This window comes from Onychomys torridus, chromosome 1, assembly GCF_903995425.1.
Source record: "Onychomys torridus chromosome 1, mOncTor1.1, whole genome shotgun sequence".
NCBI classification, from domain to species: domain Eukaryota; kingdom Metazoa; phylum Chordata; class Mammalia; order Rodentia; family Cricetidae; genus Onychomys; species Onychomys torridus.
This window is the reverse complement of record NC_050443.1, coordinates 39,875,207-39,899,748: the sequence shown is the minus strand read 5'-3', so window position 1 is coordinate 39,899,748 and position 24,542 is coordinate 39,875,207. Positions and strand designations below refer to the sequence as shown.

Below are 24,542 nucleotides of genomic sequence, written 5' to 3'. Positions count from 1 at the left end.
CAGTACGACACATACAATTGGTTTTATTTTGCTCCATCATGTTGAATGTCTGTTGCTTGAGTTCTGAGTGATATCTACACAGCACTTAATGACCGTCTTCTTGCTTATACTGTTTACAGCCAGCGTAAAATTCCCAGCCATGTTCATGGGCCCATAGAAGGCCAGATTCTCTCATGAATGAACTAACCCATACCCACATCTAAGTCATGGGTTATAAGATGAGAAACGACAATGAGAATTAAAAGCATTCTGAAACTGACAAAAAGTCAGTAATGTCCACAGCAATGCCAGTGTTGAAGGTCAAGCTCTTGGTCGAGCAGGGCCTATCAGGAAAAGCAGGGCCCACTGCACAGTTCTTCCGCTTATCTCCTGCATCCCCACCTGTGTGTTGCACAAACATGTTCCCCAGCTGTGTCTTGACTCTCAGAACCTTCCACCTCTCTGCCCGGTCCTAGTAGCATTGAGTGTGTAAGAGCGATAGCTGAGTGTGTAAGAGCGATAGCTGAGTGTGTAAGAGAGATAGCTGAGTGTGTAGAGCGATAGCTGAGTGTGTAAGAGCAGTAGCTGAGTGTGTGAGAGTAGTAGCTGAGTGTGTAAGAGTAGTAGCTGAGTGTGTAAGGGAGATAGCTGAATGTGTAAGAGCGATAGCTGAGTGTGTAAGAGCGGCAGCTGGGTGTGCAAGAGCGGTAGCTGAGTGTGTAAAAGATAGCTGAGTGTGTAAGAGCGATAGCTGAGTGTGTAAGAGCGGTAGCTGAGTGTGCAAGAGCGGTAGCTGAGTGTGTAAGAGAGATAACGAACTGTGCAGGACAACTAGCCCAGGCATTTGAACCAGGTCTCCGAAGACTTCAGAAAGAGCTTGCTGGGTTCACGGTTTCCGGTGGCCGGTTCCTTTATTCTGCCTTCAGCCCCTAGGAATGCAGATGGTTTACTGGAGGCACAGTATCTACAGGATTCACTTTGCCTGTCGGGGAAAGTCAGTCAGCAAATGGCTTCTTTTCTTTTTTATTTTCTTTTTTAATTTTCAAAAGGTACTGTTTTTTGAAACTGTACAAAACACCCTGGTAAAGGAAAATGTTAGATGAGCCCTGTGATCTGTGTGACGGCAGCTCCTCCACACTGCTCCACACTTGGGTTTAGAAGAGACAGATGGAAAATGGAAGTCACCCATGGAGAAAAATTTACAAAGAAAAGGTCCAAGAGACCCCGTTGCTCTGCCAGCCGGAAACTGTTCCTGTCCTGGTCTTTCCCCAAGCCCACTCAGAACAGTTTAACAGAAAAGAAGCTCTAAAGGTCCTTGAAGACGCCAGAAAGGAGAACAGTGCCACCTAGAGGCAAACCTCGGAAGAGCAGCAGGCGTCTCTCCAGTATTTGAGCGTTCTTCTACATGTGAACAAACCCCTGACAGAAGACCCTGGAGAGCAGGAACGCTTATACTGGCTATCAGTTTGAGAAAATCTACTCTTTCATGGTGGGGAAGGCGTGACAGCAGGTGGCTCCATTACAGTGAGAGCATTCTGGAAAAGAGGCTGGGGTCAACAAGGCTGGGATGTAACCCTCAAGGCCCACTCCCCTGATCCACTTCCTACAGGAGGCCACACCTCTCAAAATAGTGCATGAGTCTTTGTGGGGTCTAAAGCACTAGTAGGGAGGTGACAAGGTCACATTAAAACGCCCTGCAGTTAGAGAACACAAAAATTCAAGGGGCAGCTGGGCACAGGACGCAAACTTTAATCCCAGCACTCGGAAAGCAGAGGAGGGCGGATCTCTGTGAGTTCCAACCCAGCCTGGTCTACAAAGCAAGTCCCAGGACAGCCAGGACCATTAGAAACAGAAACACTGTGTCAAAAAAAAAAAAAAAAGCACCCTACACAGGTAGCCACGTTTCCTTTTCCCAGTGCAGGCAAGCCCAACCTGAAGTTTGGCATTGTGCCGGAATAACTTCCGCACTTGTCAAACGCAAGCTTTGGGGTTGAACCCTACCCTGAAACTCACTTTAACCCAAAGCTTCCAGCCATTGTGTGGTCCTAACACAGTCCAGGTCTCTCTCTGCACAGGGACACCCACCCTCAATGATCCCCGCTTCTGCAGAACGCCACTGTACGCTTTGTTCTCTGGAACACGCCCAAGGTTTCCCCCTCCCCCCTTCCTCCCATGTTCTGCCGCACTGTCTGTCTGTCAGTCACAGGTGCTTACTCACAGTGGCCTCAATCTTTAGCTTTGCCCCCTAACCGGTGTAGCTCTTCAAGCAAAGGAACTGCTTCCTACTCTTATTTTTCCTTTTTAACTTTTCTGGAGAACAATGGATTCTCAAATCACTAGATGCCCCTAAACAGTACACAGCTACCAAATGAAGGTTGGTTTGTGGCATCATCCTTGGAGTCCTCTGAATATAGACCAGACTCCCAGACAGACAAGAGCATGGAGAAGCAAAAAAAGAAGAAAAGGCCTCCATTTTCTGATACATCAGCCACACTCTTCCTGCCTTGCCCATTGGCCTAAATTAAAGCTTTACCTATTATTCGAGATCTAACTCAACATCCCCTCAGAGTTCCAAAACTCATCCTCAGAGGTCTTGGTGGCCGGTCCCTCCTCATCTCCCATTGTTCCTCTGGGGACAGGGACCCCCTCCCCCACTCTGCTGCTGACTGTCCCAGTGCCCAGACCTGGACTTGTAGCAGTGAAGAAGACATGGAAAGAAGCTTCAGGAGAGCAGGCAATGTGCCACTGTGGGGCATGGGACAGTTTCAAAGAGAGACGTTTGATGGCACCTATGCGGTTGGGTCCTCAAAGGCTTGCCTTCCACTTTGCCATTAGGCTCAGTATTACCAGGCCCAGGCTCCCTGCTTGCTCAACCTTTGACTCTCTTTTGGACTGGTCCTTAGCTTTAGTCCCTTCCTTAGCCTGCAAGCTGTTCTCCTGACACCCACCCAAGGATTCCTTCTTCCTTTGCCATAGCTACTTTGAGGCTCAGTTTACCTGGATTACAAGATTTTTAGGTATTTGATTGATTATAGTTACTGTGAACGCCCATGAGGATGTTTCCGAAAGAAGTTAACTTTTGAACTGGTGGACTTAATGAAGCTGGGTGCCCTCCCCAACATATCAGATATCATCCAACCCGCTGAATCCGGGTAGGAGAGGTCCCTGAGGGAAGATTTGATCAGCTTGCTTACTAGTGAGCCAGATCTTCATCTCCTGCTCAAGGCTCGGGCCTTCAGCCTTGGATTGGGACACATGCCACCACCCTCAAATGCCCAGGCCGTTCAGGTCCACTTGGACTTGCAGGTGGACTTCTCGGCTTTCACAATCATGTGAGCCAATGCCTTAAAATAATTATATATACATGTATATATAGGTACTTGTTTTATATATCTATAACTATATATGTATACATATATTCTATCTGTGTTTTGTTAGTCTGATTTATGGGATCCTATTTGGAGATCCTAAAAAGACAATGGGTTTTCATTCCCTACACTGTTTCCTCTACATTCACTGGTAGCTCTGGCCACAGCTCAAGGTATGACAAGGCGCAGAGAAGCGCACAGAAAGAGAGATGGAGAAAGAGAAAGGATGGGGGGGTTGAAAAAGAATGGGAGGGGAGGGAGCAGAGAGGGAGGGAAAATCTAGTAACATGCAGGTAAAGGGTCACTGGCCTCTGCTCCTTTACCTAATGGCCTGGGAGCCTTGCCACCCTCTCCCATAACAAGTGCAGACAATAATTTAGGGACAAAGAACTTCAGGTGCCTGCAATTACAGGTTTCTAAAATAAACCCTGCAATTACTGAGCTGACACAGCCTGACTGCTACAAGGCGATGCAGATGTTCACAAGGAAGAGATAGCCTTGTTATTTCCTAACTGAGGGCGGGCGACAGCCCTTCCTGTGAGCACATAGCCCATGCCTCTGGCCTCAGCTCCAAGCAAGAAGGCTGGCGAAGGTCAAGAAAGAAGACATAGGCTGTGCCTAATTCTCTTTCGTCTAATAACTGCCCTCTAAGGTCAGAACCCTGTTCCGCCCCAGCACACCTTGTCTGTTTCTTTGGTTTTGGTGTTCTAAGACAGGGTTTCACTATGCAGTGAATTTGCATCTCCTGCCTCAGCTTCTCAAGTGCTAAGATCACAGCCATGCCTCACCAACATCCTAGACCTGAAGGAAAAAATACTGAAAAGTAGTGAACTAGTGCCATCAAGCATGCGTCTGTCTGTCAGTTCAGAGAACAGGGCCCTGGCTATGAGCTCAATAAAGAGCCCTGTGCCCTTATCAGGAAGAACATAATTCTGCCCAGCAAGCTGGATGGCCCTGGTTAACAGCTATCCCTACAATATCTTTGCTCTGTAAATCCCCCATTTGTTCAAAATGACTAGAACCTATAGTTTTTGCCTCTGTTAAAAAAGGATAATTGATTTAACTGTAACTTGGAGACAAGAGCCTAAAAGCAACTTGTATGTAAGAATGCAAGGTGATAGCTCAGACCTGTGTAAGTTATGGAAGATTTGTGTTCAGGGTGAAGAGTCCTTAAACCTTGAAGGGCTACAGCCAACTACTCACTAAAGAGATTTTTTTTCCCCTTTATCTCTGGGAACTTGGAGTGATTTTCTGCAAGAAATTAATCTGCTGTTTCAGCCCCTTCTTCAATTCTAGCAGAACTCCACTCTGTAGAACATCTGAGTATACCTTCTGCAGTACCCAATGCAGTACACAAATCCCAAGCTGGCCCCTACCTCTGCCCTGGGGCAAAGCCCAAGAGGACCACAGGCTGGCAGCTTTCACAAACCCTCACTGTGCATTTAGAGCCTCGTGTCTTGAGGGAGGAGCCATAGGAAATCTGTGGTGACAGTGGACTTGTTCTGAGGAACCCATATGAAACTGGAGTCAGCCTCCCACAAAGTAATAATTGTCCTAAATCCCCCAGCACCCCTGCCCTCTTGCCTGGCTGCCCCCATCTCGCCCATCCCCTTCTATCTTTTCCTTCATCCAAATGTGCAAGCCAACCCAGAAAATAGGAAATGTTGCCCAGAAAACATGGACCACTGGGCAAGACAGGCTGCGGACCTCTTGGTTGAGACTAGCACACATGACTGTCAATCAAGAGCTTTGAATGAAGGGGGTACATCATGGTAGGAGGGTGGGGGGGATTTGCCTGGTGGTATCTATTCTCCTCCTAAACTGCTCTGATTATGTAGGTTGCCTATGTGAGGAGGATTTTGCTGTTGGTCCTCACCGTGTCCCACCACAGCACTAAGTCCCATCATCTGCTTGCTGACACATCTCCTTCCTCTGTGAGTCTCTGGAGACATGACCCAGCAACTCTGCAGGTCCCTAGAGGTGTTTCAGCTGCAACGTCATCCAGTGGTAGAGAGAGCAGCATCCAAGTCCTGGGGGCCAAGAGGAAGTCAGTGCTTTGAGGAGGGAAGGCAGGGGCAAAAGAAGCCAGGAAACAGCAGGGGAAAGTCTTGGATTTTTTTTTTCAACCAAGGAAATGGGAGAGAGGGAGGAGAGGGAGGGAGGAAGGGGGAGAGGGAGGGGGAGAGAGACAGAGACAGAGACAGAGACAGAGAGACAGAGAGAGAGAGAGAGATATCAGGGTCTGCCAAAATCCTAGATCCTCAGTAATCTCACAGGGAAATACTTCCTCAACTGGAACTCAAGCACCCATTTCTCATGGTGAAGAAAATACAAAGATGTGAGCAAAGGCTCAGTCAGATGTCAGAGTGAAAGTCGGGGAAACAAGAGAGACTCTTTCACTGGGACTTGAAAAATAAACTGTACCAATGACAAGCAGAAAAATGACCCAATTTTATAAAGTGTAAGTATAATAAATACCAGAATTCAGCTTAGTTCTTTTCAAATGAGAATTTTCAGAGAAACAAACCCATGTTTTTAAAAAAAAAATCTCATTTAGAATAGCGTTTTTAAATGCCTGAGAATAAACCTAACCAAGAAAGTGAAAAACCTTCGTCATGAAAACTTAAAGGTGCTTTAAAAAAAAAAAAAAATTAAAGAAGATCCTAAAAGATCTGTGCTCATGGACTGGCAAATTAATGTGAAAAATGACTGTATTACTAAAAGCAATCTTCAGATACATGCAATGCCCATCAAACCCAATGATAATATTCTTCTTCATAGAATTAGGAAAAAATAAAAATTAAAAAAAACCCTCAAATTTCATATGAGACACAGAAGACCCCAAGCTCCCAAAATCACACTGAGCAGAAAGAGCAATACTGGAGATATTGCAAAACCGGAACTCAAACTATACTACAGAGCCACAGTAACAAAAGTATGTGCTGTCAGTACCAAAAAAAAAAAAAATTTTAAGTAACAAAATTAAAAAGACATGTAAGGACTCCACCCCTGCAATGAGCTTGGATATCATTCTTCTAGGCCCTGGTGAATCTCAGTTAACGAAGTTTTTCCCGTTTATTCAGCAAGGCTCTCTGCACCTTTACGGTGGCTTTGTTAACATGTTGGTACATTTACTAAGGATAATTAATGTATTGGTGGCCAGCCCCTTCACAGCAAGAGAAGCAAGGCCTATGGGACTGGATTCCCCAGGATCCACTTCTACAGAGCCTGCCCTCCTGTGAGGAAACAGCTGCAGATCTATGGAATCATGTGTAAGATTCCATAATCTAAAATGGGAACACACTGGGGTCCCTCCACCATGTGCCCAATGCCTCAGCCATCCTGTTTCCTCCCAAGCAGCAAACCTATCCCTTCCTCAGGGGACCGAGAGCACATGTCCTGAACATAACCTAAAAACTGATGAAGATGCACTACCTTATCTTCCTCCACAGGATCTCAGCATCCCCCACAGCACCAACATGTCTAGATCTGCTTGTCCCGTGTTTTACTCCCAGCACTAGGAATTATGCCCCACTCTCATCCTTTCTTCCCCTTTATCGGTAAGCTTCTCTCAGGGGCATGCCATTGTCTGACTAGGCAAGTTCCTCACAGTTAGGCGCAAGGCACTATGACCGGAAACCTGACCGGAGCAAATCAGGATGAAGAAAGAACAGACACACATACAGAAAAGCTAGGATCAGGTGGGCTATGCTCACTAGGACAGAGGGCACCAACTCTACAACCCAGAAACTCAGCACGACGGGGAGGAGTCTTAGGTTGTAGCAATAAGAGAAGAGGCAGCTGTAGTTGCTAGTTTTTGCACGCACTCAATATCTGCACACAGTTCCCATGGGTCTAAGGCACTGGAGTCCTTAACAGGGCCATGTTCAAGTCAGATGATACACATAGACTCCAGGCTTCCAACACTCCCTAGACCAGCTGACTTCTGACTAGGTTTACATCAACCCTCCAAGTAGTACAGAGGTTAAGGTGTTGTCTGTCTCTACCCTTAAAAACTATGGAGCTCAATATCCAACTATCCTGATGATGGTTTTCCACAGAAGATTCCAAGGCAAGAGAAAATGAAGAGAAAAAAACAGCAGCTGAGACTGGAGGCCACTTTGCTGCAGTATGGATGACGGCCGGCAGCCTCACAGTTGAGAAAGAGGGACATAAAGGCTTCTGTGGCAACTCCTACTCCCCCCCACCCCATTCCACCCCCACCCCCACCCCCAAAAAGTAACAGCTTAGACAGAAAGCCATCGAAGAGAACTCTTAAAAATTGTGATAAGGATGCTGAAGTATAGCTCTCCACAATAGATGACTTCCAGTGCGGATAGGGGTGGGGAAGGCCTACATTTTCTTTAAGGGGCTGGCTGGCTACTGGGAGTTTGACCATGCTCCAGTAAGTATATGGGCAACACAAATTGGACTTGGTTTTTGTTTTGTTTTTCTTCTTTGTGTGTGTGTGTGTGTGTGTGTGTGTGTGTGTGTGTGTAGAGGAAGTCACAAGAGTAGTGGGAGTCAGACCTGGGAGGACTGGGAAGTGAGTGTGATCAGGGTTCATGATGTGAAACTCTCAAATGACCAATAAAAATATTATGTTAAAACAAAAAAACAGCAATTGAGCAGAAGATCCAGTCAGAGGTAAGACCCAGAACTTGAAGACAAGACAATGGGAGTCACTTGTACTGAAGTTCTAGGAGAATGGTGGTAGAGGGACACAGGACACCAGCCCTTTGAGAAGCCTGGATCCCCTGCCCACCAGGTCCATCCTTAAGAAACAGTACGTAGCAGGAACACTGACTCTGACCCTCTGTGCTCAGCTCTCTGGGACAGGTGTCACAGTTTCTGAATGACTCTGCAGTTACCCATCGCTGAAACTGCTACCCCATGCATACTTTGGATACAGTAGTTTTCCAGCGGTGACACAGCCAGCAGCTGCCAGAACTTCCCTTGATCTGGATACAGGCTAAATAAAATCTGTAACCATTAAAAATATTTAATTATATAGTTTTAACATGAAAACCATAGGATTTATATAATTTTGATTACTGTTAAAAACAGAAGTGTGATTTATGCATGCAAATCTCACCAGCTTGCCCTAATAGCATTCATTAGAACATAAAAATATTTTTATTCATCATCCTGTGTTAGCTACAATGAGCCTTGATTATTGATGTTTTTCAGTTAAGGCTTCACACTTTCAATTTTTTGTTTCGACAGCTCCTAAATACTCAAGCTGCAAATTAAACTGTCAAATGTGTATATGAGAAATTTTCTCATTTAGGAGAACAAAGGAATGTACCTAGGTGACCATTGTTAACATGTTTGTGGAAATCGCAAAGAACATTATTAATTAAATTAAACTGATTAAAGAAATTAATGATAAGATGCTATATTACAGAAGTTCAAAGCAATTTCTCAAATTCTTTTAGATGTGTCTATTAGTTTAAAAAAAAAATCCATTTCCCAAATAAAAAAGCTGAGTTCAAGTTGTCTTTGGGGCCCAGGGAGAAGCTGGTGAACTCTGACCCCTTCTTTGACACTGTAACAACCCCTCAATCTCTGCTCAGCGAAGGCTTCAGCACCACACAATTGTGTGAGTAGAAATGCAGGGGAATATTAGAAGCCAAAACATAATTAAACAATGAGGTTTCCAGACAGTTGTTTCTATTTCATGGTGTGGGTTACGGGATCCTGGACCATTGAGCCCCTTCCTCACAGATCTTAGGAGCTGACTGTACCCAATCCAGGCAGAAGGAATGAGTTGTACCATTTTTACTGACTCCATGCTAAAGAGAAACAGACCCAGGCTATACACGGAAGCCCAACCAGTGCTGCTAAGGGCAGGCTTCCCCCACCACCCTCAGCCTGCCACGTCCATGCATACTCAGCATCTTCTTCAAAGAAGTTAAAAACTCAGGCAGTCAGTGCTAACAGGAGGTCCCAGGCCTCAGGTCTTTCAGCCAACCATCCCAAAGCTCACAAGGGCTGTGTCCACCCAGGAAGGCTCCTAGTACCCAGATGGATCCAGTAGAAGTTCTGGGTGATGTTGGTACTCACAGAGCACACCACCACAAAAACAAACAAGCCTGTGACCTTCATCCACCGCACACAGCACCTGCAAGAGACAAGAGGGGTCCTGAGCCATGCACGTAGCAGCTTCTGTTCTGCAAGAAGTCTACGATGATGAGACAGCTTGGTAGTGTTTTGTTCACTTGGTAAGTTCCCTATGTGTTAGAAAATCATTCTGGAAATTTTAAAATGGTGAAATTTTATTTTACATTCTCTTAGACTTAATGAATTTGACAAATAATCATTTCACATTTCCAAATATCATTTCAACAGCACCTACTTAAGTGGGAATCTAAATACCTTTTGTTTTTTAAAGTATGAAGTATAATTGAGGTGTCCTAGGTGTAATTTTTTTTTTATTTTTTTTTTTTACATAACTGACATACAGCAGAGCTGACAATTCAGAATAAAAGATTTCTTGCAAACATCTTTGCTGTTCATGCCCAGAGCTATCTAGACTTGTAGTTAGCTATTCCACAGGCACTTCCAGGGTAATATATGCTTGCAGGAAGCTGCTACCCATTCAGATGACTACACATGCCTCGAAAGTTGCTTTTGGTTACAGATAAGGTCTTTCTTTCTGAGAAATTTATAAGGAAGCAGACACTCCCACAGAGGCATGTTAGGTGAGCAAAAGCAAACTGTGGGAGACTAGCACCCACATTTACTTACCCCAGGGACTCTTGAGGAGTGAGGGATAAAAGACTTAGACAGAAACACAAAGGGGAGAAAAACAGATAGAAACACAGAATAGCCTCGGGTGGGCCTGGATCCTTACCCACTGCCCTAGAACTTTATTCAAAAGGGTTTTTTATAATAACACCAAGGGGAGGGGCAAAAGACTTCCCCTTTGCTAGATACAGCCAGTGTAGACCCTTCCAAACACCTGGTACTCAGGCCCGTGGTCCAATCATCCTCTTATGCAGTCCTGCTGGGTAAAGTCACTAGAAAACCTCAATGGGCTCCAACAGCAAACTAAAAAATCAAAACCATTTTATTATAGTCTCTTCCCAGAGGTTCGTTGTCCACTGATGTGTTGAACAGGTGAGGGATGTTAAGGAAGCATGATGCTGAAGTCATTACAGTTCAAGACAATCCAGAGATTCCGCCATCTTGTATTCTTGCTGAGGTCATTTCAAATTTCACTAGAATCTGACCTCCTTGATGGAGAATCCCATGGAAAATTACCCAGCTGTATTCTAGGAGCCCAAGTTCAGGATGCCCTAGCTAACTTACCTTAGCCCATTTGTGTAGAACCCCCTGCAGCTAACAGCTCATCTTAGTTTCTGTCAAACTGCTTGCTTGCACAAAACCCTTCCACCACCATGAAGCTGCTGAGTGAGATGCCAGGACTTGGTTTCTGCCTTCAAAAAGTCTCATGTTCTAGACACTCAAGGCCACACCTGGGTCCTCCAATACTTGCTTTGGTCCCAGTTGGCTAGAATAAAGACTCTCAATTGGCTGTAAACTGTGTCTGAGTGGTCATCTCTGGTGGGCTGTCCATAACAAAGTGCCATGCCGAAGAAAAACCTCCAGCTCAGAGACATTTGGAAGATGAGTCTTACTTGATGACACTGTCACTGTTTCACTGATGAAGGCCCCTGCTTGGTTTCCTTGGGACACTGTTTCAAGAGCCACCTAGTGGCTTCCTTACTTGTTGCCAAGTAATAAGTCATTCTTTCTTCGTCTATCTCCTGAATGTGTCATCACCAAAAGGTGAACCTATGGCACTGGGTTGCTGTGTTCTAAAGAGCAGCTGGAAGCAACTGTCCCCTGAATCACAGAAGATCAAACCGCTGAATGGGAAATTACCTCACTATGAGACCATTGATGCCATGCCAGCCTCTGAAACAACTGAACAGCCAGATGGGGAAAGGCAGTTACAGTGGCAGGGTTTAACTCCCACCTTCAGTGACCCATGTGACCAGATCTCCAAACATCATTTCATGATTTGTATAATTTCAGAACAGATCCAGAAGCCACTCATCTGTTATGCCTAAGAAGAGAGGTTTGAGCAGTCAGGGTGCAGGAGCAACAGGTTAGAAAGAGATAGTTCATGGTCAAGGTGAAAGGATCCCAGCCACTAGCCCTCTGCTAACTGTCACAAGTGTTGGGAGAACCAATCGGGTGACTTAGTCATGACTTGGCAGGTGGGTTTCTATGAGCAGAGATAAAACACTGAGGCCTAAAACTGAGTTCATCAACCTTTCCAGTATCTTCAGACAAAAACTAACCCACAAACGTAGTGATGCAACACCGATACTGGATGGTTTGGTGACACTCATCTTGGGCATACACCCATCATCTTTGTGTAAGCCCATAGAAGGCAATGGAGTGGAGGGATGTCATGTCACAGCAGGTAACTGCATAGCCACACACAGCCCTGTCAGTCATTCAGCCACTACTGCTGGCTTTAGCTCTCCAGCCTTGGTCTTTCCTTGGAGATGGGCTTTCAAACACTTTGACCTAAGAAGAACTCTCTCCCGATAAATGTATGTGAGGAAGGAAGCCTGGCAGATAAGCTAAAAGGAGGCCAGGAGACCCTCTTAGCACTCCCACACACATCCCTCCGTCCATGCCCACTGAACTCCACAAGACAGTAAACTCCAAAACACCACAGGGATCCCTAAACCAGTGATCCTGTTTGTCAAGAAGATGCCAGGCTCATAAGCAGAAATGAATGAACAGGACATGTGGGTCATTTGGATTTTTCATCAGGCATCCTTGTGACTTGGTCAGTACCCTGCTGATTTTGCAGGGCTGACTTATGCGTCTCCTGTGGCCTAGGGAAAGGGTAGATAATGTTGAAGAAAAAGTGTAGCCTGGCTAACTAGGTAAACTTCATCCTCCTTTAACCCCTAGACTTTTGGAAGGCTGAAGTATGGACAAGGCCTCAGGACAAACAGAAAGCCACGTGCAGCCACTTATCCACAGCCAGAACTGTCTCTCCACATCCACCTACCCTAGTTTGGAGACCTGAACTCTGAGGTGGACACTGCCTGCAAGATCCCCCTTCTCCGAGGAGGCCAGTGTAGGCATATCCACAATCTCTTTGCCCAACATGCATCTTTGCTCCCAGGCAGTCAGACCATTTTCCCAAGAATCTTCAGTGGTGGCTATGAACTCTGGGTGATGAACAGGCATGAACTGTGACCTGGAAAGTAAAAAAAAAAAAACGATGTTTGTATTTCCTGAAATAGTATCTCCCTCAAAAAACAGGATTTCTTCTCAGCTGTGATGTACAAAATATGATGGAATCAGTGCTGGTCTTTAAAAGATGTTCTTACTTACTACAGATTGTCAGTATTATAACCTAGGAGGCAAATCTTTGAGCATATCTATGAGAGAGGTTTTCAACTGGGTTAATTAAGCTTGGAAGAGCCAACATAACTGGAGAGCTGAAGCTGCCCTGTCACATGTGGTGAGTGACTACCCTGTTAGTGCAGGCGAGGGGCACGCTCCAACCCTGTGCCATTGTCCTCAATGATGTGAAATGGCATGGGTCTTTCTGTAAAATTACGAAGCAATTGATGTTTTCATAATAAACCACTGGTCATATTGAAATTGTAACAGAGGAAATGTGGTTTTAAAAAAAAAACAGGAAAGTAGACAAAAGATTTCCCTACCACCAATAGCTTTTTAAAAATGTTTTACTTTATTTACATGTTCTTTGAGTTTTCACACATGTATTCAATGTATTTTGACCATATCTACCCCCTACTTAGCCCTCCAAATTCTCCCAGAACTCTCCACATTCAACCTTCCAACCCAACTTCTTATCATCTTTCCTTTGTGACCCACTGGTTCCAATTAGTGCTGTGTGTGTGTGTGTGTGTGTGTGTGTGTGTGTGTGTGTGTGTGTGTGTGTGTGTGTTGTGTATGGGTAGAGAGCTAACCACTGAGCATGGAAACCTGGGAGAGGCCACACCCCTTCAGAAAACTGACTCTGCCTCTCCCAGAAGCTACCAGCTGTGGATAGTTCTCAGCTCGAGGTGTACCTTCATGACCCTCCCTCACCCATGTGGGGACAGACTGGCTTGATCTTGAGCGGCTCTTGGACAGGCTGCCAACACTGTTGTGAGTTCACTCAATGGTCCTGTACCATCCAGAAGACGATGGTTTGAAACAGTTCTCCCCGGCGTGATTCCTTCTACCCTCTCTTCTATAATGTCCTCTGAATGTTGGGAGGAGAGAGGCATATACATATCCCCATTTGTGGCTGAGCACGCCACAGCAACTCATTCTCTGGGCTTCAACTAGCTTTTCTTGCCAGAGCAGTCGTGGTAGTAGTTCTCGGGGTTCACAGCTGAGTGAGATGATGATGTCGTTTCTCCTCCAGCAGTGGGTATCACACCTTCAGGCACTATGAGAGCTAGCCATAGGGACGAAGCTTCCAGTCATCACCAGATTGATTTCCCTGTGCTCTATAGATGGGCACACCAGAGTGTATGGGAAGCACAAATTGGACTCAATAGGTTGTTGTTGTTGTTTTTAATGAATACACAAAATGGAGTAGGTAAGGAAGGGAGTGTGGATGTGAGGAATGTTGGGAGGAGGGAAGTGAATATGATCAAAATATATTGTATGAAATCCTCAAAGAATTAATTTTAAAAATAAGCTTGAAAAAGAGGCTTCTGATGTCAGATGAAAGCTTCATTAATCTATGGGTTTAAGGATAAGTATTTTGAAGGCAGTTAGATGCTGTGTCTGTTTTTAGCAAAATAACAAGAGGAGGATATGTATGACCACCCCAGCCACAGAGTCTTGGCCAGGCTTACAGTATCAGATATGAACCTCTCCTGTGGAGTAGGCCTTAAATAGAAAGCTGCTGGTGCCCCAGAAAATTTGTGTCATAATTGCACCAATTGGCGCATCTTGCCGGGCTGGTCATTATTGGAGCTCACAGGGTTGATTGCCAGGTAAGCCCACCACCAATATCTTCAATCACTACATGCCAAAGAAAAAAAAGGGAGAACATCTTGTAGGCAGAGTTGCCTCGAGTTTTGGCTTCCAGCTTGCTCTGGCTCCGGCATGAGGTCAGCTGACATCTAAGCCCTGTCTCTGTGTACCATGTGCGTAGAACAAGTGCTTATACTTTGGTTTTGTAGTGAACTGCACATTTGAAATGTGTCAGCTCTTAATAGTTGAGCAAGTAATTCAAGAGGAATAACTAAAGAAATGTGTGGAATGTTTGCTTTCCGCTATTTCTTAGGGAAGGAGTAAGAGAATTAAGCCAAGTTCCTGTGGAGAAGGGTTAAGCCTACGGGTCAATGGGACAGCCTGTCAGAATTGTGTGCATGCATGGGTGTATGCATGTGGGAGGTCATCATTCCAGGGTTATGCCCAAACCCACTTGAAAATTCACAAGCCACAGAATACAGTCCCAAATCACAAATATCTACTCTAATGGACTCTCGAGGCTCAAACATAGATCAAACATGCCAAGTAAAAGTTCTTATCTCAGGAGACTTCTCCATCATCTGTGAAACAAACCATACTCAGTACCACAGACATTTTCCAGAAAGTTATTAATTCAGTGGAAAGGGGAGGGGAACTCACCTTTTCTTTTGTGAAGAATTCCAAAGCAGAGGAGTGTCTTCCTTAAAGCAAAGGTCTTTGGAGCTGGAGCTGAACTGAGACAAAGGTGAATAAGTCCTGGGAAAGACAGGGAAGGATCCAGAATCACTGAGGCAGAATGATGCTTGCTGGAATGGAGTGCTCAGTTCAGACACAAATGAGGTCTGCGTAGCCAAAGTTCTCCACAAGCAGTGAAAGCTGGAACTTGGAGGGATGGCTAGAGGACTCTCCTTTCCAGCTCGACACAGATCAAAAGTACAAAGCAGTTCTCATAAGAGATGCCATGTGCCAGGGGACTGATCCTTTGGGGCTCACTTTAGCAGATGACCCAGCACTTTCTATCAATAGAAACATTAACATCCGGTGGGTCTCTTTCTTAAGTAGAAAAGTCTGTCTCCTGAAATCAGGATACAGTCTCTTGGAAAATGTCCTAGTGGCTACCATCAGAAGTCAGGGTAAACAGTCAGAATGGCTCTCAGAGCACACGGCATATTAGCCGCCGCTGAAACAAAGCAAAAGTTTGCCCTGGATAAGATGCCCATTTGCTATATTGGCCTGTCCAGTGGAGGAAGGGCCACCATAAAGGCATCCCTCAAACCAGACCCTACACCATGTACCAGCATGCACAAGTGAAGTTACAGGAGTTTTCATGAGAGGTTAAAGAAGCCATTTTCTGCCAGGCGGTGGTGGCGCACGCCTTTAATCCCAGCACTCAGGAGGCAGAGGCAGGTGGATCTCTGTGAGTTCGAGGCCAGCCTGGTCTACAGAGTGAGTTCTAGGAAAGGCACAAAGCTACACAGAGAAACCCTGTCTCAAAAAACAAAAAACAAACAAACAAATAAACAAAAACAAGAAGCCATTTTCCTACCTAATTGCCTTATACACTGGTGCCTTCCTTCTCTTATGGAGCCCATATCATACACAGGTGCTGTGGCCATGAAACTCTCACCCAGAGAAATAACAGTAATTCTTTCAGGTTATAAATGGACAAATGACACCAAAGAAGGACTTAAGAAAAATAATCCTGTTTGCCTTATTTCATGTAAGCATTTACCTGAGACACGGACCATAAGGCTCTTGTCTTATGGAGAACTGGAAAATCATGCTCTTCCCCTGTGTCTAACAGCACCTACCATATCTCAAGAAAGCAGTCTGCCTAGAACAAGTGTGTGTGTTCTGAGCTTGCCCTGCACCATTTCCTATAGAGAACAGAGGTGCCTAAGAACCCTGCTCACAGGCTGTTAAAGACAAAAGAATACTAGGATAGAAACATTAGGTAGATTTCTTGGTTTAGGACACCAAAAAGGGAAAGTATGGGGGCTGGAAAGATGGCTCAGTGGTTAAGAACAACGACTGTTCTTCCAGAGGACCCAGATTTCATTCCCAACACCCACATGGCAGCTCACAGCCATCTGTAATTCCAGTCTCAGGAGACCCTCTTTTGACCTTCGAGGGTACCAGGCACACACATGGTGCACAGACATAATCAGGCAAAACATCTATACACATAAAAATTAATAAGTTTTCTAAAGGAAGAGAAAGTAGAAGAATTCTGCCTGAGACATTTAACACTTAGCATGCTTTTGCAGCTCAAACTGGCTTCCCCGGTTTGGTGAGTCGGCTCCCCCACCCCCCATAAATGATCCAGAAGGTCATCTGCTACACTTATAGAAGTGCCCCAGTGTGTCGGTTAGTATCCAGCTGCCCTCTGTTGCTGCCTGCGTGTTTCCAGAGTACTTGTGGGAAAGCTGATTGTTGCAAGGACCGTGTTCAAATAATTTAACTACTCTGTGCCTCTAGTTTCTCAATCGTGTGAACAGAAACACACACGTACACATACATTCACACACATAGTCACACACATACACACATACACAGATATATGCATACATACATATGCACACACATGCACACACATGTACACACAGATATATATATAGACACACACGTGTACACACACATGCATGCACAAATGCTCTTGTTTTGTCACAGTAAATAAGAAGATATAGTAAGTGAAAAGTGCACGTGCCTATGCTTACTCTGAGGAACTTGGAGACTGTAAAAGATGATAACAAGTTAAACAATTATACATAATTTTAGGATTCAGAGATCCTTACTGTTAATATTTTAAAAACTTCCTTTTAGTCTTTTTTTTTTTAAGACAGGGTGGCCTAGAATGTGTAAGGTTGCAGTATTATTGCCTTTACCAAGTCTTTTTTTAAATAATATTTTTTAGGGGTTGGGGATTTAGCTCAGTGGTAGGGCACTTGCCTAGCAAGTGCAAGGCCCTGGGTTCAGTACTCAGCTCTGGCAAAATAATAATAATAATAACAATAATAATAATATTTTTATTTAGTCTTTGAAATTGTATGTATTCATGAACTATATCCATCTACCACTGCCTCCCTCCAGCTTCCTCTGGAGCTTCCCTCTCTTTCCTATCTTTGTGACCTCTTCTTGGTTTTGTTATTAATAACCTCCTGCATCCAATGACTCTGGCTTTGTTCATCCCATCCACTCAGCAACCACCAACTGCCAATTAGCTTCTATTTTGGACCAAAGTGGGTCCTCAAGGGTCCCTCCCTCCACCACCCATGCTGGAATTTTGACTGGCTTGATATTTTCCAGGCCTTGTGCAGGTGACCACAGCCACTGAGTTGATTTATTTGTGTAGCAGCCAGGTCACATCAAGAAGGTGACTTCTCACAGTTCACCTCCCCATCCATCTGGCTCTTATATTCATCCCACCCAGTCTCCCGCAAATGTTCCCTGAGCCATGGATTGGATGAGTTAATATAAACAGTTTATCCACAGCTAAACATTCACAGCTACTTATACTTGGTACTTCAATCAGTTATGATTCTCTGCATAAATCACTATCCACAGTCAAAAGAAGCTTCTCTGACCAAAGTTGAGAGCAACACAGACCTAAGGGTGTAAATATAAATATTTAGAAGGCTGTTAACACAACCAGTTAGCATAACAACAATGGGTACTCCCTCCATCCAGGGCCTATGATCTCCCCAGTCATGGGCTTTTGAGCAGGTTTGGAGTACAAGGAATGCAATCTCTCCTGTGACACAGGCCTCAAATCCATCTGGAAAGAAATTGGTTGCTCCCATAATAGGCATGCCGCTATTGCAATGGTGGGCACAGTTTTCAAGGAAGGTCAGTATTGTAGCAGGCAAGGGCTAGTGTCAGTTGAGGCTGTGGATGCCTTTTCTCCACCACCACCACCACCACCACCACCCAGCAATTCTGCACAGCACCTTTTGTCACTATGTAAGCCAGCAAGCAGGGAAATGGTTTCCTGTTCAGCCAAAGTTGATTTCTCCATGACCTGCCTTCAAAGTACGTGGTGTCTTCAGCAATGGGATCTTATCAGCTAGTTCTGTTGGACAACCCAGAACACTGTCAATAGCCTGTGTTATTTTTGTGTCCCTCCTATAGCCTCCCTGAACAATAATTTGAAGGAAAATACCCTGTGTCTAACGCTGAGATTTTCACTTAATAATCCATGTCTTCTGAGAGTACCATTGTCACCTATTCATGCAGGGTTATTGTGGAATATTACTTTAACTATGTAAAGGTATGTTACATTTGTTTATGCTGCATTTGTTTAACAATGTAAAGATGTGTTGCTTTGCCTGCCTGAGGCACCCAATTAGTCTAATAAAAAGCTGAACAGTCAATAGCTAGGCAGTAGAGGTACGGGCGGGGCTGGCAGGCAGGGAGACTAAATAGGAGAAGGAAACTAGGCTTGAGAAAGTGAGAGCAAGAATGAGGGAGAAAAAAGGGAGATGCCCAGGGCAAGACAGACAGACACAAAGGAAGCAGTGAAAGTAGGACATACAGAAGGAAAGAAAGGTAAAAAGCCCTGAGGCAAAACGTAGATAAAGAGAAACAGGTTAAATTAAGTTATAAGAGCTAGTGGGACAAGCATAAGATAAGGCCAAACATTCATAACCAATATTAAGTCTCCATGTCTTTATTTTGGAGCTGGTTGGCAGCCCAAAGAAAGCTTGCTACATGGGGTACTTTGGTTCAAACTAGAATTTTATATACTATTATATATAGTATCTTTACTCATTTATAAACTAGTAGATTTACATAAGGCTTCTTCATACATCCTTACTTTAAGTTATCCCACTCACTCTCCACTTCTCTACCCTGTCTCTCTGCTCCCATCCCCATTTAAACCTTCACAAGGAGTATTTCCTCCTTAGGAAAGTAAGATATTCAAAAGCAGCCATGTATACCAGGAAATTGAAAATGCCATACATATGATCAAGCAAATGCACACTTAGTAAGAATTGGAATGATCAGAGGCTCCTATCTCAAGCTGACCTTCAAATTTAAGTGTGGTGATATATTGTGTACCCTAGTAAACTTGCCTGAAGATCAGAGGACAGAGCTAGCCACTAGATTAGATATAGAGGTCAGGCAGTGGTGGCACACACCTTTAATCCCAGCACTTGAGATCTCATGCCTTTTCTTGGGAAGTACACATGCCTTTAATCCCAGGAAGTAATATGGCAAGGCAGAGAAAGGTATATAAGGCATGAGGAAACAGGAACTCACTCTCTTTAGGCTGAGGATTTCATAGAGATAAGAACTAGTGGCTGGCTGTTCTGCTTCTCTGATCTTTCAGCTCTCACCCTGATATCTGGCTCTAGGTTTTTTATTAAAAGACCATCTAAAATTTGAACAACACTCAAGCATACCCAGCTAATCAGTAAAGGAGTGCCTCAGAAAGGATGGCTGCAAAACATGCCTGGAGATGTGGCTCAGTTGGTAAAGTTCATGCCTTACACACATGAAGATCTGGGTTCAAGCCCCAGTCCTGTATAAACCAAGTGTGGTGGTGTTCCCCTATAATCCCAACACTGGGTAGGCATAGACAGAGAGAATCATAAGTTCCAGGCCACCCATGTCTATATAGCAAGTTCAAAGCCACCCTAGTATCCATGAGACCCTATCTTTTAAGAAATGGACAAAAAGCTAAAGGCAACAGGTGAAATAATAAATGAATAAAATTAGAAAGAAATCAACAAAAAGACTGAAATTGTCAAACAAACCCAAACAAAAATTTGGAGCCAAAAAATATAATAAATGTCATCTGAGTGTGCATGTGTGTGTGCACACGCCCATGTGTGCACTTGCATGCTCACCCATGTGAGCATATGTGGAGGCCAGAGGCTAATGATGTTGAAATATATTCCTTAGTTGCTTTTTCACCTTATTTTTTGAGACAAAGTTTCTCACCAAACCTGGAACTCATCATTACCTACTCCTCCCTGGTCAGCCAATGAGCTCTCTGGATCTGCCCACCCATGCCCTCTAGTGTGGGGTTAGCGCACATGCCACCAGACCTGACTCATATGTGGGTGTTACAGATCCATCCTTGGGTCACAAGGCTTGTTGCAGTAAGCGCTTTACCCACTAAGCCATCCTCCAGCCTCACAAGAAACTCCTAACACCTAACTTAGCAGGTGGAAGAAGTGAGAAAACTTTAAAATAAAACAGAATCACATATAGGAGAAAAATTTAAAAAGAAAGAAGATTATGTGAAGAGAGATTAGGGCACTTGTGGAATTGAATTAACCAATGCATACATTTTAGGAGTCTCAAGGATGAGAGAGAAAAGAAAAAAGCATTTGAAGAAATACTGACTAAAGAAATCCCAAGGTTTTTTTTTCCTTTTCTTTTTTTTAATTAAGAAATTTTCTACTCACTTCACACACTATCCCCTCCTACCTCCACTTACCCCCCCCCCAGTTCTCTCCCAAGCCACCCTGCATCTCCACATCTCCCAAATCAGGGTTTCCCATGGGGAGTTGGCAGAGCCTGGCACACTGAGCCTAGGTAGGTCCAAGCCCCTTCCTACTGCACCAAGGCTGTGCAAGGGGTCACAACACAGGCACCGGATTCCCAGAAGCCTGCCCATGCACCAGGGACAGATCCCTATCCCCCTGCCTGGGTGCCCTCCAAACGTTCAAGCCAAACAACCATCTTCCGTATCCAGAGGGCCTAGTCCAGTCCCATGGGGGCTCCACAGCCACTAGTCCACAGTTTATGGGCTTCCATTAGTGTGGCCGGTCATCTCTACATGTCCTCCCATCATGATCTTGATGTCCCTCACCTACAGAATCCCTCCTCTCTCTCATCAACTGGTGCTCAGCCTGGTGCCTGGCTGTGGATCTCTGCATCTGCCTCCATCAGTCACTGGACAAAGGCTCTATGATGACAGCTAGGTTATTCGCTAGGTCAGTCACCAGAGTAGACCAGTCCAGGCACCCTCTGGGAAATCCCAAGTTTTATAGAAGAAATAAATGTGGAAATACAAGAATCTCAACAAACTTCAAATAGCTTAAACACAAGAAATCCAACATGATGTAACATGTGATGTTAAGCTGGTGAAAGGCAAAAATTGTTATCTTGAAAACAGGAAAAGAGAAGTGACCCATAACTTCTCAAAGATCATCAATAAGACTTGCAACAGAAATCCTGGAAATGACACAGCATATGTTTATATTTACAGTGCTGGGTGGGAAATAGTGTCAACTAAAATGCTGTGTCAGTAAATCCAGCCTTCAAAAGTGAGAAAGAAGGGAATTTTTGTTTTGTTTTGTTTGAGACAGGTTCTCACTGTTGACTCTGAATGGTCTGGAACTTGCTATGTAGCCTGGGCTGTCCTTGAATTCAGAGACCCACCTGCCTCTCTCCCTGTAGTGCTAGGATTACAGGTGTGTGTTACCATGCCCAGCCCCATGTTTTTAAGCAGAGCATGGCCAGAACATCTAGCTCACAAGAAATGACTAAAAGGAGCTTTTCAGGTTGAAATAAGAAAGATACTAGGTCAAAGATCTGAAGAATGCTTCAATAATGCATTAAGAAAGGCTCACCCAGGGTACAAAAATTCACAAAATTCATCAATATCTCATTAAGGAATGAAAAGAGACTTCCTCTTAGAGTAGTTAAGACCAAGAGTGAACCTAAATTTGAATTCTTCACTTCTCTCCTTGTATCTTCTGTCTGTCTCTCTGTCTGTCTGTCTGCCTGCCTGCCTGCCTGCCTGCCTGCCTGCCTGTCTGTAGTTTGTGGTTTGTGGCCTGTCTGTATTGCCTGTTCCTAATAAAGGGCTTTGCTCTGTATTTATTGAACAGCACAGCAAACATGGTGCAGGTAAAGAATGAGGAATATTTTTCTACAGAAATCTTTGACAGAGTTAACAAGGGAAGAATGTACTTTCCTGACTCCAACAGACCCAGAATAGCACTCAAACCTCAAACAGATGTTACAAAGCTATACCCGCATGCTGCTTCCAACACTCATGGGGTATCTGTTATTTATGGTGGCTTTCAACTTCTTGGCTAATTTCAGCAAATGGTTATAACACAAATACATTCTTCTCATCATAAGACTGAAGCTATGCAATTAGCTTAGGTTGTAATATATATTTAGATATATATGAAATCCAAGGCATAGTAAGATTGGTCACACTGCTTTCTTCAGGGCAGGTTAAACCTAGTACACAATATGAGAGCAGATTGAGCACATAGTTTTAAATGATCACAGGCATGTTATTAACTTGACTATAGGGTCTGGCATAAGTTCTGTATCTTCGAAGGCAAAGGTGTTTTCTGAAAGCGGCATTAGATCTCTGCTCGAGTATGCATACAAGTAAACATAACAACTAGCAGTATTATAACTTCAGTGCTTTATCGAGTGAACTCCCTCAAACCAGCAAGATGATTGTTGAAGTTTATGATTCAATGTGAAGGTTAAAGTCAATTTAGGATGAAGGAGCAGTGACTGACTTGCCCAAGTGGACAAGAGCTACATATATTCATAACAAAACTAAACATGCATTGCTATTTCTGCCAGCTTGCTGTTGAAGTGGGTGATTGCTCAATAAATGCTAAAAATACACACACACACACACACACACACACACACACACACACACACACACACACTCACACCCCACATACAACCCACACATGCATACACACACCACACATGCACACACACACCACACACATGCATACACACACCACACATGCACACACACCACACACATGCATATACACATGCACACACACACACATGCATACACACACCACACATGCACACACACCACACACATGCATACACACACCACACATGCACACACACACACACCACACACATGCATACACACATGCACACACACACACACATGCATACACACACCATGCATGCACACACACACCACACATATGCACACACACCACACATATGTACACACATGCACATATACCACACATGCATACATACACACTCGAGGACATACACCACACATGCACACATGCACACATGCACACGTACATACAAACCACACACACACATGTGCATACAAACATACACACACATATCCCACATATGCACACCAAACAAACACACCAAGCCTACTCTCTCTGGACTCACATACAGGCAGTCAGAGAGAACCTTTCAAACTAGCATAAATTTCCCAGACATCAAAGGCATGCTCTTTCCTTTTCAAGCTAACAAGTGAAATGAAAATAGTGATGTCGGAAGGATTGCTCCAGTATAATAAGTGAGTTTTCACATCTCAAACCAATGAGCAATGAACACATTATTCAAACAATTGTTTTAATTCAGAGAAAAAAATCATTCAGTTCAATTAGCCAGAAAGCCCAGAAAAGTGATCATTAATAGTGTCTGGGCTTGGGATTGGGGTAATTAATTAAGAGATAAGTATTTTTATTGCACATAAAATAAAAGCATGCACACACACACACACACACACACACACACACACACACACACACACACACACACACTGATGGGCTATTTTCAAGGAAGATTAATGAGAGACTCCACCTGTGAAATGCATTCCAGCCTTGGTACCAAGGCTCCTTCAGCTCACAGAAACATGAAGGGATGCTGGAGTGCCAGCTGGGATCATCAGCCTTGCCCACCGGGCTGCACAGGAGACTGAAAGCACCTCACAGTTTAACTAGAGGTTGCCATGTCTTGGCAGAGTAGACAGCCCTCTGGAATACCACATTTTTATATCAGGAATATGTGGAGCATTTGCTCAGCAGTGATGTCTCACTTAGAAAGAGGAACATAGTTTTAAAAACATTATCCTAAGCATTACTAAGTTAAAAATCAATAAAACATTCCAGGGCATCTATATAAAAGAATGAAGATAGATAGATACTAATGTCTTTCTAAAGTGAACAGCAGATTCAGTCCACCCCTCATTTCCAGGATGATCCTGCCAGTGGCGTACTTTGGTATACAGTAAGATGTCCATATCACTGGTTCTGCATCAATGCTAAACATGCACAGACAGAGTTCTTTGTCATTGTTCCCTAACCAATGTGGCATAACAACTCTTCATGTAGTTTTCTCATTGCATTGGGTACTAGAAGTCATTGACAGGTGAATTAAAGTCTACAGGAGAATGCAGGCTCTATGCAGATGCCCCACCATTTAATGTTAGGGACTTGAGCATCCTTAGGAAACACA

The 24,542-nt window shown here is 44.2% G+C and overlaps 1 protein-coding gene across 3 annotated transcripts in view; it reads right to left on the bottom strand.

Annotated features, from left to right (window-relative positions):
* Window positions 1–24,542, bottom strand: part of Oca2 (OCA2 melanosomal transmembrane protein) — a 291,349-nt gene that overhangs the window by 240,737 nt on the left and 26,070 nt on the right. For 2 of the 3 annotated variants that reach the window (XM_036194928.1, XM_036194947.1), the window contains exons 3-6: window positions 14,985–15,080; window positions 12,388–12,579; window positions 9,414–9,471; window positions 8,258–8,330 (exon numbers count right to left, since the gene is read on the bottom strand). In XM_036194928.1, the coding sequence (XP_036050821.1) occupies window positions 8,258–8,330; window positions 9,414–9,471; window positions 12,388–12,579; window positions 14,985–15,080 (419 nt within the window). The remainder of the gene's footprint in view (window positions 1–8,257; window positions 8,331–9,413; window positions 9,472–12,387; window positions 12,580–14,984; window positions 15,081–24,542) is intronic. The other variant, XM_036194936.1, reaches the window with a different exon arrangement.